The sequence below is a fragment of the Colobus angolensis genome, unplaced genomic scaffold, assembly GCF_000951035.1.
Source record: "Colobus angolensis palliatus isolate OR3802 unplaced genomic scaffold, Cang.pa_1.0 Scaffold139, whole genome shotgun sequence".
NCBI lineage: Eukaryota > Metazoa > Chordata > Mammalia > Primates > Cercopithecidae > Colobus > Colobus angolensis.
Genome location: NW_012114477.1, coordinates 3496847 through 3514499, shown reverse-complemented (window position 1 = coordinate 3514499; position 17653 = coordinate 3496847). Strand labels below are relative to the sequence as shown.

General features: G+C 45.0%; 1 protein-coding gene across 1 annotated transcript in view; it reads left to right on the top strand.

The window, feature by feature from the left end:
- Window positions 1–17653, top strand: part of SEZ6L (seizure related 6 homolog (mouse)-like) — a 117267-nt gene that overhangs the window by 9645 nt on the left and 89969 nt on the right. The window contains exons 2-5 of the mRNA XM_011934853.1: window positions 9446–10168; window positions 11318–11451; window positions 13854–14046; window positions 15966–16151. Of these exons, the coding sequence (XP_011790243.1) occupies window positions 9446–10168; window positions 11318–11451; window positions 13854–14046; window positions 15966–16151 (1236 nt within the window). The remainder of the gene's footprint in view (window positions 1–9445; window positions 10169–11317; window positions 11452–13853; window positions 14047–15965; window positions 16152–17653) is intronic.

Here is a 17653-nt window from a genome sequence, read left to right as displayed (position 1 = left end):
GAAGCCTCCTGTGCCCGTATCCAGCTGCCCCAGATTCCAATTTAGATGGTCTAGTTAAAATCGTCAGAAATGAAATGCTGACTTCACTACTGAAGAGCAGCAGCACTCTCCAATAGAGCTGGTGGCAGGGTAAATAGGTTCAGATTATTCTGAAGGTGATTTTTTTCTCTATGTCAATCAAAATTTTAAATGTGTAAAAATCTTTTGGCTGAGCAATGAGCAATGCAACTTTTTTTTTTTTTTTGAGATGGAGTCTCGCCCTGTCGCCCAGGCTTGAGTGCAGTGGCGTGATTTTGGCTCACTGCAACCTCCACCTCCTGGGTTCAAGCAATTCTTCTGCCTCAGCCTCCCGAGTAGCTGGGACTACAGGCATGCCACCATGCCTGGCTAATTTTTGTATTTTTAGTAGAGACGGGGTTTCACCATATTGGCCAGGCTGGTCTTGAACTCCTGACCTCATGATCCACGCGTCTTGACCTCCCAGAGTGCTAGGATTACAGGCATGAGCCACTGCATCTGGTTGCAATACAACTTCTAGTACACCCTCCTTAAGAAATTATGTGAATGTAATCACCAAAGATGCGTATTAATTGTGGTACTAATTGGAGGAAGGGAGGGGAATGGCAATAATTCAAATATTAGTCAATAGGAGACTGCTTCAGTGACATATATATTTTAATGTAATCATTTAAAAAGAGTAAAGTGACTGTGTATGTTCTAGCCAAAAGCCCATGGCTTCTAAGTACAAAGTTGGTGGTAGAATACTAATGTAATGGAATACTATACAGCAGTGAAAAATGAATCTGTCTCAACTATACTTATCAACACAGATGAATTCCATAAAGTGTTGATCAACAACAACAACAACAACAAAAACAGAAAAAAAGCAGTTTTCAGGATAATTCCTATGGTATGACAGCATTTATATAATATTTTAAAATGTACCACACAATGCCATATATTGTTCACAGATATTTATATCTGTAACAAATAAATGCATACAATAAATAATAGCAGTAAAATAAGAACAAGTGCACATAATACATGAGAATGCTAAATGCCACATTCAGGGCAGTAGTCCATTCCCAGGGCGTGGAGAAGGAGATGGAGAATGTTAAGGGGGAGGAAAGGCAGGGGTTTCAACTGTAGCAGGAATATTCTATTCTTTAAGATGAAGGTGCACATATGTGGGTATTTGCTGCGTTAGCCTTTAACTCTTTTTGATTGACTGAAATATATCAAAATGTGTGACTCAGTAAGTGACAGAATAGTATATGCCATGTGATAACTTTGTAAATGTTCAGACAGATAGAAAATGACATCTGTGTTCATGATGGCTGGCAGGCTGCTGTGTGAGCTCTGCGTTTTACTGGCATGATTTCATTTTACTGTCTAACAACTCCAAAAGACAAGGCTAATGAAACCCCACCTTACAGATGAGAACAGTGAGCCCCGGAGGAGGGGAGCAGCTGTCCGTGGTCTTCCCGGCAGTAACGGTGAGCTAAGTCCAGAACACAAACAGTTCTGACTCCCAATCTCACACTCCTAGGTGCTATTTTGCCTTTCAAAGTAAAAATATGTAACAGTTTTTATATCAATACATTTTATTTAGAGATGAAACAAGACTTGGCCGGGTGCGTTGGCTCATGCCTATCAACCCAGCACTTTGGGAGGCCAAGACATGTGGATCACTTGAGCTCAGGAGTTCAAGACCAGCCTGGTCAACATGGTGCAACCCTGTCTCTACTAAAAATGCAGAAAAAAATTAGCCGGGCATGTTGGCTCATGCCTGTAACCCTAACTGTTCTGGAGATTGAAATGGGAGGATCACTTAAACCCAGGAGGCAGAGGTTACAGTGAGCTGAGATTGCACCGCTGCACTCCAGCCTGGATGACAGAACAGAACTCCACAGAAAAAAAAAAAAAAACCCTAACAACGGTTTAAACAAGATTACAATTAACACTGATACCCTGTAGAAAGCAGGATTGGTGAACAGAACGTGGGAGAGAAATGCTTCTATTTTTTATTTCTTACCTCTCAGGTATTCTTGAATTTTTTGAATAAACTATTTCACAGGAAATAATTATTTGAAGATGTGGGAAACAGGAAAAGTGCACGGAAAACAATGTCAGAAAGTGTCTAACTCTACCCCAGTTTTCTCTCTATGATCTTGAACAGGTCACTTCCCCTGTAGGAACCTTTTTTTTTTTTTCACCTGTAAAATGGGAAAAACAAGATGTCAACTTTACAGTATTGTTTGGAGAGCGGAATGAGATCGTAAGAGGGAATGAACTCTGTGGAGTATAAATCGCCACTTGAATATCAGTATTGTTAGCATGCGCATACAGGCAGAGGATTGCAACAGACTGATAGGGAAGACCCCTGCTGCCCCCAAGGCCACCACCACCTCTGCCTTTTGTTCCAGAAGGTCTTCTCAAAGTGCAAATGGGATCAACACTATGAATCTATCCTTCCAAGTGGACCTTGGGGTGATAGTAGCTGTTGCCTGGTCCAGTGACGAGCATGTAATAAGTCCTGAATGAATAAATGAATGAATGAATGATAAATGGATGAATGAAGCGATTACCAAACGTGCCCGAGACAGGGAAACTCAGCTCTCGCTAAATCCAACTTCTTTATTTATAAAATAGAGATTAAGCTAAGACCTTGTCCGACCCTAAAATTCAATGATACAAGCAACACAAAGCTGATCAGTTCCGGGAATTGGAAAGGAAGACTTTCTCAGTCCTGAGGGCAGTGCCAGATCACGTCTGTGTTGTGTTCACTGTGATTAACCCAGTGGTCTTCAACCAGAGGCCGTCGTGCCCCCCAGGGAAACATCTGGCAGTGTTTGGAATCATTTTTGGTTGTCACAACTGGACAGAGGATGGGAGGGTGGGGCACACAGGTTGGGGGAGGTTTGCCGCTGGCATCTAGTGGGTAGAAGCTAGGGGTGCTGCTCCATTTCCTACAATGCACAGAGCAGCCCCTTGTCACCCAGCAAAAATGATCCAGCCTAGATGTCGAAGGCATAAAAGTAACTGGCAGTACAGTTGATTCTATGCCTTCATCTATCCAGATGCTCCTGGCTTTGTTTTTAATTTTGTTTGATGTGCTCTGCTATGGTTTTTCAAGCCTCAAACAGCCTCGTTCTTTCACTGCTACTGAAGTGCTGTGTTGACTCTGGACAACTGCTTCCCCTCGTTGAACCTCACACTCCTTTGCTGGGCAGTTTGTAACCATGATCTCCAGGAGCCTTTTGATCTTTAAGATGTGATATTTGTTTTCGGTTTTGTCCCCGCTGGGGCCAAAAATCTACCAAGGCAGGTTGGGTGAGTCTTTGTATTGTGGATTCTGAAGTATAAGAAATAACCACTGGATTGGGTATTAACAAGGATTAGAATAGTGACTAGCATTTTTGCAGTACCTTTTGCCGAAAATACATCCATTGATTCACCTGCCAGTCCTGCGTCCTAAAGGTAGTCACTGTACATAGTACCATGAGGGAATAATGATGGTCATCTCCACCAGGAAACTGCATTCCAAAGAGGCTCAGTGACTCAGTCTGTGAAGTGCTTCTGTGGTTAAAACCATGTGTGGGCATTCCTAGACCTCTCAATCACCACGGGCTAGAGACAGCATCTTAAAGTCAGCTCATTCTGTAAATATTTATTTCATTTAAGAAAGTCTTTTAAGTACTTATTACACATATTTTGGAAAATGCCAAAAAGTAGGAAGGAGAAAATACACCCAGAGGCCCCCAGGGCCTCCATCTTAGCGCCATTCTTCAAGTCAAAACATGATTCCCTGCATTGCAATTTGTTTTACTTGGTTGCTTCTAGTCATTTTCATACATACCATAGAATTTTATATCTCATTCTTTTCACTGAACATTATAGCAGTAGCATCTCCCAGCTCTCGTTTCTTCACTCACATCACCTTGTGCCTGCACGATGATGTGTTATGCTACTGCTTGGAATTCTGTGCCTCTCCCAGGCATTCTGCTGCAGCTGGGGATTTAAGATACAAACCTTCAGCTTCAGAGCTTGTGCTTTTTCTTTTTCTTTTTTTTTTTTTTGAGATGGAATTTTTGCTCTGTTGCCCAGTGGCTCAGTGACACCTCCACCTTCTGGGTTCAAGCGATTTTCCCACCTCAGCTTCCCAAGTAGCTGAAATTACAGGCGCCCACCACCACACCTGACTAATGTTTGTATTTTTAGTAGAGATGGGATTTCACAATGTTGGCCAGGCTGGTCTCCAACTCCTGACCTCAAGTGATCTGCCTGCCTCAGCCTCCCAAAGTGCTGGGATTACAGGTGTAATCCACCACACCTGGCCAAGCTTGTGCTTTTTTTTTTTTTTTTTCACTTTAATAGGATGTTCCTAGTCTAATCTCCTATCTCCCCATCAAAGTTAGAAAAATGGGAGAGAAAGAGAGATACGCTGCCTCCCCAGCTTGGATGGCAGAACAAATGTTCAATTGCCTTCGACGTGGCACGGCTCTGTCCCTGGGGGGAAATGCACCATTAGCGTGCATTTAAGGAAAGCGCCATTTCTTCTGTCTGATCTCTGTAGTGGATTATCAGTGTGTGTCTGTTTTCCTAACTCCTTGAGGGCAGGGGCCGTATCAGAATGTTCAGTCTCTTGTGTCAAGTGTCAACCGTAGGAGAAAGTGAACACCCAACACTTTGATTGATTGATTTACCGCATTTGAGTAGAGCTCCGTATGTACATAATAAAGGAAGAATCAGATAAATGTGACTATCGTGTTTGAAAATTTTAAATGTCTGAAAAGAAATGAGTTATTTTAACTCAGTGGTCATCGGACACCAAGAAAAACAAGGCTATTGGAGCAAGTTATAAAGTTGCTGAATACGGAGTTTTGTCTCCATGATGTAATTCTTCTCTATCTGGACATCATAATGGGGGTATTCTGATTGCTTCAGTTTCCTGCTGGGGCCCTGAAGTATAATTTTCGCTAATTCCCAATGGGACTTGGTTTTGCATGGCACTAATCTGGCCAACATCCTGGCTAAGAATGAGGCCTATGGGCTGCCTATGTTGCAGACCACAGATGCATATCATCTGTGTTGGACTTGGCCTTAAGTTTGGAGCCAGCTAGCAAGATCCAAGCTTGTGTATGATTAAGGAAAAGGGCATGGTAGGGACTGAGAGACGAATTTATCTGGTGGATACAAAACTCTCCTTGATGGTCAGGTTTTCAGTGGGAAAAGGCTGACTCCGAACCCAGCTGGGTTTCCTTCCTAAAGTGCTTTATAGCTGCTGTGGTTAGCACCCTTTTACCCTGGAGGACCCAGAGAGTAAGAACAGCAGCTGCGAAGAGGAAGCCAATTAGGGAATCTGTTTTCTTGCATTTCCTTCTGTTCCTTTGACTCTATTTGGGTCTTGGAGGACTGGGATTGCTAGAGGAGATCACACGCCTTGGAAAGAGTCAGAGTCACCACCTGCTGCACAAACCCGTACTTTGTTTCCTGCTACCTGTGTGCTCAGGCACCTAGAAGACAAAACAGATGAGGAACACATAGTAAGTCAGGTGGGTTCACATGTTCCCAAACTTCCCTGACAACCCTGATAATAAAAGTCATTAGAGGAGTTTTTCAATCCTCAGCTTCCCAAGACCCACCCCTGGAGATTCAGATGTGGTGGGTCTGAATTCTGCAGGGGTGGGGCTGGAAATTAGAAAAACACTCTAGCCCACCCAACAGAGACAAGCAAAATGAGGGGGAAAGGGAAGAGCCTGATTTAAACTGAGGAGGAGGATGCCAAATAACACCAATACCCCATATTTCTTAAGAGAGCTAGTAGCATGGTCTTTGGGGTCAGAAAAACTGAGATTTGAAACCCAGCTTCGCTGTGTGACCTCAAAAAGTGATTTAACATCCCAAAACCTCACTTTGATCATTCAGAAAATAGGAACAATAATTTCTGCCTGATAAGGTTGAGAAAGAATTAAAAATGAGGCAATGGATGCAAAGCCCTCTTCATCACTCAACAAAGCAATCAAAACTAAAACATTATAAATATCACTGTTATTTTGGCCAAGGTGAATTGATGTGCTTTTGGTCACCTCCTTGTGTGCAGATGACACAACTTGTGCTCCCAGTCATGCTCTGTCTCTCCCTCTCTCTCTCTGTCTCTCTCTCTCTCTCTCTTATTCCTGCTTATAATCAAGGTGTAATGTTTGTAAAAGAGCTGGCCGGCCAGATAATCAAAAAAAAAAAAAAGAAAAAAACTCCCTGTTGGGATTCAGCAGTTACCTTCCCCGATTTAGCAGGGTTAACAAATGGCTCTAAGAATAATTGTCAATTTCCTGGTCATTTCAAAAACCCAACAATGTCTGAGCTAGAAAGGCTCTTCCATCATATGCAGTCTGGCTGCCCATTTGACACATAGAGGAGATGGAGAGAAGAGGAGACCCGTTCAGAGTCATGCTAGTGAACAGTGGCCAAGATAGGACACCACCCAGGTCCCCCAGCTCCTGATTGTATCCAAGTACTTTGTGTTGTACCACAGCCGGGTCTTGGAAGCTGGATGTCCTGACCCCTCCCCTCCCCCTGTCTTTTTGTCCCTTCCCCCTCTTTTCACTCCATTGTCTACAAAGATGGTCAACATCAACCATTTTAGAAAAGCGACAGTGAGCATAAAAGCCATTGCTTTGGGGCAGATCCACGTCTGGTCTAATCCAGCAAGGTAGATAGAATACCTCCATTATACAGAAGAGGCTGCTGAACCTCAGTAAGTTTCAAGGACTTGCCCAGACTCACTCAGCTTGTAACTGTAACCGGTAGGATTTGAACCCTAACTCTGAAGCTTCACTACTCCCCACCTTGGACTAGGAAATCTGCCTGATGCCTGAATGACCTTGACCTGCCCTTATACCATCCACTCACGCTGCTCCCAGATACCCACTCCTGGCCCAGCATCACTGGCGGCCTGGAAGGAACACTGGCTGGTAATCAATGTTACACAACAGGAACATTTGTTGATGCCAGTTGCAAACTGTTGCAGTCTATATAGATTAAGCCACTGCCGCCAACTCCATGAAAGTAAATGAGCCTCTCCAACGACTGCTGAAATAAATTTAAATGACAGCACTGGAGGGCCTAGAGACTGTAGCTGAGCGAGTGTCTCTCTGCAGAAAATCGACAAGGACAGCTATCAGTCTGAGGGCCTTTGTCCCCGTGATGTAATTCCTCTCTATCTAGACATCATTACGGGGATGTTCTGATTGCTCCAGTTTCCTGCCGAGGGGCTGTGATTGCAATGACAAGGGTAAAAACCATGACGGCAGCTGGCATTTGCTAAGCACTCACTACAGGTGAGGCGCTGTCCTAAGTGCTTTGCACACATCAACTTGCTGAATGATGGCAACCCCAGGAAATAGGAAATGATAGCCCCATTTGACAGCTGAGGGAACTGAGGCTCGGAGAGTGAAGTCGTTAACCAGCAGTTGGCAGAACTGGGTCTTTAAAAAGCAAACAATGCTGGCTTCCAGCACCATTCTTCCAGACAGCTGCCTGGGCCTTCTTTAAAATGACTAAATGGTTTTACCTTCAAGACAAAAATAAATTGTAAGGATGGGGACCGAGGTGGGAGGATCACTTGATCCCAGGAGTTTGCAACCAGCCGTAGTGAGATCCATCTCAAGAAAAAACAAAATGAATTACAAGAAGTTTGCAAGGTACACAAGGCCCTCCAGGGCCTGGCCCCTGTCTCCCTACCATACCAGCTTTATCCCCCGTACCCTCCACTTGTGCTCCAAAACCCCTTCCAATTCTTTTGTGCCCACCTCTGCCCAGCCTCCAAACCTCTGTGGGTCTTCACACAGGCCTCTGTTCTGAACCTGCCTCGTGATTCTGAATCCTAAAATATTTCTGTGTCTCCCACAAGGTTACTCTTACACTCTTTCAGTTTAAAACTTACTTCCCCCAACCCTGCTTTTACACTGTTGGTGGGAATATAAATTAATTCAACCATTGTGGAAGATGGTGCTGAGATTCCTCAGATATCTAGAACCAGAAATACCTTTTGGCCCAGCAATCCCATTACTGGGTATGTACCCAAAGGAATATAAATCATTCTATTACAAAGATACATGTATGCCCATGTTCGTTGCTGCACTATTTACAATAGCAAAGATGTGGAATCAACCCAATGCCCATCAATGATAGACTGGATAAAGGAAATGTGGCACATGTACATGATGGAATACTATGCAGCCATAAAGACAAACAAATCATGTCCTTTGCAGGGACATGGATGGAGCTGGAAGACGTTATCCCTAGCAAACTAAGGCAGGAACAGAAAACCAAACACCACATGTTCTCACTTACAAGAGGGAGCTGAACAATGAGAACACATGGACACAGGGAGGGGAATAGCACACACTGGGGCCTGTTGGGGGTTGGGGTGGGGGGAAGGAGAGCATTAGGAAAAATAGGTAACGCATGCTGGGCTTAATAACTAGGCAATGGGTTGATAGGTGCAGCAAACCACCATGGTACATGTTTACCTATGTAACAAACCTGCACATCCTGCGCATGTGCCCCAGAACTTAAAATTAAAACTTGAATTTAAAAAAACTTCGCTCCCCCCAACAAGCCCAGGCAGAGCACACAGCTTGGAAAAGAGAGTGTGGCCTGGTGTCCGTCTCCACTCATCCTCTTAGCCGCGTGTCTTTGTACAGGGAGCAATCTGCCCAGCTGTACACGGCAGGCCGGTCCTGCAGACAGGGTTGGGGCCTGTCTTCTCTGTCTGCCTAGCACACAAGCTTCTCTCTTTCCAAGCTTTCATCATATCAAATATGATTGTGTCTACTTTCCCATCCCCCTTCCCAGTACATATACAACCAGGCAGTGAGACCCCTGTGCTTTTTGTTTCTATACTCCTAATGCTTAGCTCAGTCCTGGCATGATCAAGCCCAAGTCTTCAGGAAAAAGAAGGAAGGAATTGGGGGAATGAGGGAAGGAAATGAAGGAGGAAGGAAGAAAGAAAAATGGAAGAGGAAAGGAAGGAGGGAGGAAGGGAGGGAGGGAAGAAGAAAAGAAAGAAAGAAAAAGAAAGAAATAGAAAGAGAGAGAGAGAGAAAGAAAGAAAGAAAGAAAGAAAGAAAGAAAGAAAAAAGAAAGAAAGAAAGAAAAGAAAGAAAAAGAGAAAGAGAAAGAAGAAGGAGGAAGGAGGAAGAAGGAAGGAAGGAAGGAGAGAGGGAGGGTAGGAGGAAAAGGAAGAAAGAAGAGAAAGAGGGTGAGAGGGAAGAAGGAGAAAAAAGAAATGAAGGGAGGGACAGAGAAAGGAGGAGTTGGTTTAGAGGGCAGGCTGACGAGCCTTGGGTACCGCCCTTAGGAGGGCCACCCTCAGAGTCTGACAGCAGGTGAAGGTCCTAAATCTCCCCAAACTAATTGGTGTCTTTTCTCCTCTTCCAAGACACTCTTCCCGAGGGTCCTTACCTCCTGCCCTCAGGAGCCCTGGAGAGAGGCAGTCCTGGCAAAGAGCACCCCGAAGAGAGACTGGTAACTGCGCCCCCCAGTTCCTCACAATCCGGGGAAGTGCTGGGAGAGCTGGAGCTGGATGGGACCGCACCCTCTGCACATCACGACACCCCAGCCCTATCACCACTGCTTCCAGAGGAGGCCCCCCACAAGCACGCCTTGCCTCCCAAGAAGAAACTGCCTTCACTCAAGCAGGTGAACTCTGCCAGGAAGCAGCTGAGACCCAAGACCACCTCCGCAGCCACTGTCCAAAGGGTGGGGTCCCAGCCAGCATCCCAGGGCCTGGGTCTCCTCTCCTCCTCCACGGAGAAGCCTGGCCCACCGGGGGACCCGGACCCTATCGTGGCCTCCGAGGAGGCATCAGAAGTGCCCCTCTGGCTGGACCGAAAGGAGAGTGCAGTCCCCACAACACCCGCGCCCCTGCAAATCTCCCCCTTCACTTCGCAGCTCTATATGGCCCACACGCTCCCCCAGAGGTCAGAACCTGGGGAACCTGGGACTGACATGGCCCAGGAGGCCCCACAAGAGGACACCAGCCCCATGGCCCTGATGGACAAAGGAGAGAATGAGCTGACTGGGTCAGCCTCAGAAGAGAGCCAGGAGACCACTACCTCCACCATTATCACCACCACGGTCATCACCACTGAGCAGGCACCAGGTATGCAGCCCCCAACTTCTGAAGCCCTCCTGAAACAGCCATGAGGCACTCACTATGCTCAGGGCATGGGGGTAGAGGAAGCTCAAGAAGCCCAAGCCCCACCATCAGTTACCGTCTATTGAGCACTGACTATGAGCTTCGCCCTGTGGCTCAGAATTAACAGCTTCATTTCATTTGTTTGTTGTTGTTTTGGGGGGTTGTTTTAGCAACAGGGTCTTGATCTGTGACCCAGGCTGGAGTGCCATGGCACGATCATAGCTCATTGCAGCCTCAAACTCCTGTGCTCAAGTGATCCTCTTGCCTCTGCCTCTTTAGTAGCTGGGACTACAAGCATGCACCATCATGTCCAGCTAATTTTTTTTTTTTTTTGTAGAAAGGGGGTCTTGCTTGTTGTCCAGGCTGGGGAACTCCTGGGCTCAAGCAATCCTCCCACCTCAGCCTCCCAAAGCACTGGGATTACAGGCATGAGCCAGGACAATCAGCCAACATCCCCATTTTAAAGATGAAACAACTGAAACCCTGAGACCCCCAAGCAACCTGCCAAAGGTCACACAGCTAATGAGCAAGATTCAAAATCTTTTCATCTTGGAACAGAATTCTTCATTTAACCTGCTTCAAAGCCACTAGCCTTTTCAAAGTACATTTACTTTTAGCATCGCATGTGTTTTCTAGACTTGACAAAATGCTCTTCTGTGTTCCAGTCTTCTCTACCATCTTTAAAATGGGAGAGGGACCCCCAGTTGTCAAGCATGCACGGGTTTTGGACAAGTGCAATGTGGCCACCCTTCAAAGCATGTGAGCTCTGGGTCCAAATCCTGCTTGCTGTTTGAGCTCGGCCCCTCTCTGATCTTTTGTTTACTTCCCTGTAAAATGGGGATGAAATATTATTAGTCCCTATGAGAATGAGTGGGGTCACCCCTGTTGACTGGCTAAAATGGTGCCAAGCAGGATATAGTAAGTGATCATTCCACATCAATTATTGCTATTTTTATTATCATGTCGATTCTGGAGCTGAAGAATTAACAGCAGAAGGACAGATGGGAACAGCAAAATGCAGGTTCCCCTAAAGCCCCCATTCCACCCCACAGCCCATGGTTGAGCTTACATCCAAGATGTCTTTGGTGTCCTAATTAAAGTCCTTCCTTCCAGCTCTCTGCAGTGTGAGCTTCTCCAATCCTGAGGGGTACATTGACTCCAGCGACTACCCACCGCTGCCCCTCAACAACTTTCTGGAGTGCACATACAACGTGACAGTCTACACTGGCTATGGGGTGGAGCTCCAGGTAACTCCAGGAGGGTACCTCACAAGAGGCAGCCTCTTCTAGCAGGAAGTCTCAGGAGGATTGCATGAGTCAGGCTTACTGTTATGGTAACCAGTTTGGTTCTGTCTTTGCTCAACCAGGCCAACTTTAGCTGGGTTTTGGCGAATGAGTAGGAGTTCTTAACTCAATGCCTTGCTAAAATATCTTGATAGGGATGGAGGGGACATGCTGACAGATTCTGAGGCATTTCCCAGAAGGAAAATCCCATGATACTCTGCTTATCTCTCTCTCTATCTCTCTCTCTCTCTCTCTCACACACACACACACACACACACACACACACACACACACACACACACACACGGAAGCTCCACCTGATTCATTTGATTCTTGCTTGCTTGCTTGTTTCTTTCTCTCTCTTTCTTTTTCTCTTTCTCTTTCCTTCTTGCTTGCTTGCGTTCTTGCTTCTTTCTCTTTCTCTTTCTCCTTCTTTCTTTCTTGCTTGCTTGTTTGCTTGCTTTCCTTCATTTTCTGGTTATTAGAACATTTTATTCTTAAACTTTTGCCCACACAGTAAGAGAGAAAAAGCAGGATGGCATAATGCTCAAACATCTGGGTTTTAAGTCCTACCTCTTCCAGTTAAAACTGCATGACTTTGAGCAAGGAGATTCACCTCTCTGAGCCTCAGTTTCCCCATCAATAAAATAGGAATAATGTTACTACTTTTTAAAATTTGAGGGAGCAGAAAATATGACAATGCAGAGAGCATTTGGCCACAGCCCAGCAGAGAGAGAGAGGAGAGAGAGAGATCATTTGGCCAGAGTCCAGCAGAAATCGCGACCATGCAGTGCATGTTATCCATTATCTTCAGTAGGCTAATCACCCTGAATATGTTCCTTTTTCTCATGGAAAATAAAGAGCCATCAAAACTTTCTGAGCTGGGGCAGGTGTATGACCTTACCTTAGGAAGGGTTTTTGTTTTTGTTTTTGTTTTTACAAAAACAAAAGGTAGGCCCCTCAGCAGTAGAACCTGTAGTCTTTGCAGACCCCAGAGCTTTGCACAGTGTGTGGCACACTGTCGGTGCTTAATAATTGTTCATGGAATTAAAATAAACTGGAGAAAATCTGCAGTCTAGATGATTCTAGTGCTTAATGAACTCTTTCCTCCATGTCATGAAGAGTATTGGACCCACTATGTGTCCAACACTGTGTGAAGCCTTTTACCAGGCACAGTAGAGTTCATTCATTGAGCAATTACTATGCACCAGGCAAAGCTGTTGATACAGGAGAATATGTTGATATAAAAAACTGATGCAATGCCTGCCCTAAAAGAGAAATACATAGGATACCATTTAATAGGGACTCTAATTGGTGTCTACAGAGGTTGTTGTGGAATCACAGCAAAGGGACAGGCAAACTCCTTGGCAATCAGGGAAGGTCTCATAGATGAGGGCAATTTTAATGAGGCTTTGGTGAATGAGTAGGAGTTCATCCAAGAGAAAAGAGGATAAGATATAAGGCCTGAAGGAAGAAAGACCTTGTGGGTAAGGTCTGCCCTATTTAGAGGAGAGGCAGAGAAACTAAAATTCCAAACCCTACTCGTAAAAGCATAAGTCTTAAAATTGGGCATTGAAACCTGACTAAAGTCTCCCTTACACACACACACGCACACACCATTTGTTCAGCCTCCCTGCATACAACTAAAGTATCTCCCTTCTTTCTTCTCAAATCCCAGAGTGTAAATGGCAAAGCAAGCACGTGATTCTTTGAGGTAGGGGTTGATTGTCCTGCAGTTGTTGATTGTCCACCATTTGGGAGGATAAGAGAGTGGGCCAGAGAGTGCCCTAGAAATGAGGCCCCCACCCCTCACTTACCAATTTATGCAGAAAATTGAAGAACATATTCAATCTTTTTGTAATATTTTCTGAGCACCTAATATGTGCCAGGTACTATTCTAGGCACTGGAAACATGGAACAGCATGGAGAAACCCCTATCCTTGCAGATTATACATTCTGGTGGAATGCCTCTCCCGGCTCCCTGGAGATTGGACCTCAAGCACAAGCTGATCCAAATGCTGCCTCCACTTACCAGCTCCAGGATAATGTATCCCACCCACTAACATCCAGGGCCTCTGCCAAAGGCCCCTCTTACAGGACACAGCAATGGGGGCCTCACATTGCAAGTCCCTTGCAATGCCTCTGCCTTGCAGTTTGGTTTCGCTCTATCCCCTTGGATTCTGGGGAAATTAGAGGGACCTTGATGTTCCCAGGGCTCCTGTGGACTGGGTATGGGGCCCAGCGGTCCCGTTGACCAGGGGCTATCAGTGCCTGGGCCACTTTTCAGTGGCATCTTTGCAACCTCAGAGGGCTCTGTCTCAAACACAACTCAGAGTTTGTCTCTGTCTGCTTCTGCCTATTCCCAGGTGAAGAGTGTGAACCTGTCCGAGGGGGAACTGCTGTCCATCCGCGGGGTGGATGGCCCCACCCTGACCGTCCTGGCCAACCAGACACTCCTGGTGGAGGGGCAGGTAATCCGAAGTCCCACCAACACCATCTCTGTCTACTTCCGGACCTTCCAGGACGACGGCCTTGGGACCTTCCAGCTACACTACCAGGGTAGGGTCAGGCCAAGGCTGATGAGCCTCAGTTTCCCTCCAGAGAAAAGGATTTTAAAACTTTTTGTGCCAGGGGCCTCTCTGACAGTTTGGTAAAACCTACAAACCCCTTCTCAGAATAATGTTTTTAAAAGTATAAAATAAAATATATACAAGTTTAAAGAAAACAGTATTATGGAATTGTAGTTATCAAAATGCTGTTATAATCTATGATGCCTTAATCTATGTGCTTTTTATTAATTCATTAAACAATATCTTCTAGTAGTTCTTATAATTGCTGACATTTCAAAGTTCTAAGGAGCATAAGAAATATGTTGAGATACCCATTATGATGTGAAAAATATCTGTGGTTTCTCTTGGTGTCAAAGTCACAGATTCTACTACAATGCTGCAGTTTGTTGTCAGGAAATAGCACAGCTAAGGTAGAGCCTAATGAAAATAAGCAAGTAACTTTCCTTCATTCAAGTTGGCAGGCCCTGAGTTCAATACGTAGATCCCCTGTGCGTCCACAGACTCCTGATAAAGAGCTTTAACAGGATCCTTCTCTCTTTTCTTCTTTCTCTACTGTTTCTCCTTTTGGTCTGTTCCTAAGTCTCCTCTGTTTTGCTCTCTGTTCATTCCTCTCTTCTCTTACTTCCTTTCTCCTTCCTTCTTTTCTCCTCCCTCTTTTCTTGTGTGTTTCTTCATTTCCTCCTCTCTTTCTCTTCCTTTCCACCCTCTATTTTCCCTCCCTTCTCTTTCTCTCTCTCTCTCCTTTCCTAGTCCCCCTTTTTCTTCCTCTTTTCTTCCACTCTCCCTCCACCCCATTTCCTCCTGCGCAGTTCCCATGACCTCAGGTCTCCTTTGTCTCACCCAGGAACTTTCCCTTGGATACTTACCAACTGCTGAAATATCTGAATGGAAAGTGGATTCATGAACCATGCAACCAGATATTGAGAGTCATTGTGTTTTATATCAAATCATCCAGACATTTGAAAACAACAACTCATTTTCAACTTTTCTCTCACCTGTTTCTGAAACAGGTGGATGACTGTATAGGGGAGTGTCCACTTCATCACAACTTTTCAATATGGATACTTCCCTTTGCTGTTGTTGTGAATTTAAAAGCAACAACAAAAAGGAATTTGAATCGTGAATGTGAATGTATTCCTCCTAATCAGTACTGAGAATACAGATATTCTATGCTGCAGGAGAGGTCAGACCATGGTCTAGGGTGAAGAAGCTAGGATGAATTTGACATCCTCTTGTGAAAACTGAGGAATTCAATATGGCCCCATGCACCCTTTTACTACCCCCATCTACTGACTGCGAAGGAGGCTCTTTCTTTGTGTTATCTCATTTAATCCCCTCCACCACCTGTAAGGTGGAGGCACTGAGCCCTTGTCTCAAGGTGACATCATTTGTAATTGATAGAGTAAGAATGTAAACTAACATTGGTTTTCCCTCCAAAGCCCAAGCTCTTGTCTCACAGGCCAGTAGTTCTCAAGTTTTCGTATCCTTGGGCATTTCCCAAAGACCTGGTTCAAGCATCTGCATTTTTAACAAGCACCCAAGATGTGCATGCAGGCGGGACTAAACTTCCTGGGTGGTCTTGCCCCTCCCAGTCCCAGAGAGAAGGCCATTTTGTGTTCACATAGATAGAGATAGGCTCAAAGGAGGTATGGAAACTCGTTTTTCATCCCAAACCCACTGTCTCTGGTTAGGTAAGGTGGCAATTTTTAAGCCCCAAGAAAGTGCTAACCTGGCAGCTTCAGCATGATATGATCAAAGAGAGGCACAAAAATAGCGTTCTCCGGAGCTCTGGAGTCCCCAGGGGCCTCATCTTCTCTCCCCAGCACAAATTGGCTCCCAAGATGTGGGTCAGGTTCTTGATCTCCTGCTCCGAGTAGTGACTGAGTCTGCCTCTGCATTTCTTCCCAGCCTTCATGCTAAGCTGCAACTTTCCCCGCCGGCCTGACTCTGGGGATGTCACGGTGATGGACCTGCACTCAGGTGGGGTGGCCCACTTCCACTGCCACCTGGGCTATGAGCTCCAGGGCGCTAAGATGCTGACGTGCATCAATGCCTCCAAGCCGCACTGGAGCAGCCAGGAGCCCATCTGCTCAGGTATGCTGCAGTCTCAACCTGATGGTCCAGCTAAGAGGGGAAAGACCAACCTGTAGGACATCAAGAGTGACCTCAGGGAATGGCTTTCAGCCCAGGGGAAGAAACTACTCCAAATATAGATGACTGTTGCTATTTATTTATTTTTTTGTATTGGAGCAAAATTCAAAAAATTTCATAATATGAAACGTACCATTGGAGAAATTTTAGTATGTTCACACTACTGTGCAACCATCACCACTATCTAGCTCTGAAACATCTTTAACGCCCCAAATGGAAACACTGTACTGAAAGCAGTCACTCCACACCCCTCCCTCCTCCCCACACTCCCTGGCAACCAGCCGTCTGCATTCTGTCTCCGTGGGTTTATCTGTTGTGGGTATTTTATGTAAATGGAATCATATAATATGTGACGTTCATGTCTGATTTCTTTCACTTAGCACTTAGCACTGTGTTTTCAAGGTTCATGCATGTTGTAGCATGTATCAGTACTTCATTTCTTTTTATGGCTGAATAATATTCCATTGTATGGATGTGCCACATTTTGTCAATCTGTTTCTTCATTAGTAGACATTTGAGTTGTTTCTACTTTTCAGCTGTTAGGAACAATGCTTCTATGAACATTTGTACAGAAGTTTTTTGTGTGGATATAGTTTTCATTTCTCTTAGATATATACTTGAGAGTGGGATTGCTGGGTCTTATGGCCACTGTATGAATAACTTTTTGAGGAACCATCAAACGATTTTCCACAGCAGCTGCACCATTTTACCTCCCCCCAGCAATGTGAGTGTACCAGTTTCTCCACATCCTTGCCCACACATGTTATTTTCCACGTCATTGTTTTTATTATAGCCATCCTTATGGGTATGAAGGGATCTCGTGGTTTTAATTTCCATTTCCCTGATGATTAATGACGTCAAGCATCTTTTCACGTGTGTGTTGGCCATTTGTAGATCTTCTTGGGGGAAATGTCTAGTCAAGTCCTTTGCCCATTTTTTATCAGGTTGTTTGTCTCTGTGTTGTTGAGTTGTAAGCATTCATTATATATTCTGATCACTAGACCCTTATCAGTAGTTTGCAAATATTTTCTCCCATTTCATGGGTTGTCTTTTCACTTCTTAACAGTGTTATTTGATGCACAAAGCTTTTACATTTGGCGAAATTAAATTTTCTTTCGTGTGCTTTGAGTGTAACTACTGCTATTTTTCAAGCCCAGCCAATATGTGTTGTGCACCATGCCAGCGGCTGCATTTAATCCTCACAGCAATCCCATAGGATGCGAGCCGTTATCCCCATTTTACAGATGAGGCTCATGGAGGTGAAGTCACTTACTCAGTCACCACATAGAAATTTTGTTTGTTTGTTTGTTTGTTGTTATTGTTGGTTTTTTTCTTTTTTTGAGATGGAGTTTCACTCTGTAGCCCAGGCTGCAGTGCAGTGGTATGATCTCCGCTCACTGCAAGCTCCGCCTCCCGGGTTCATGCCATTCTCCTGCCTCAGCCTC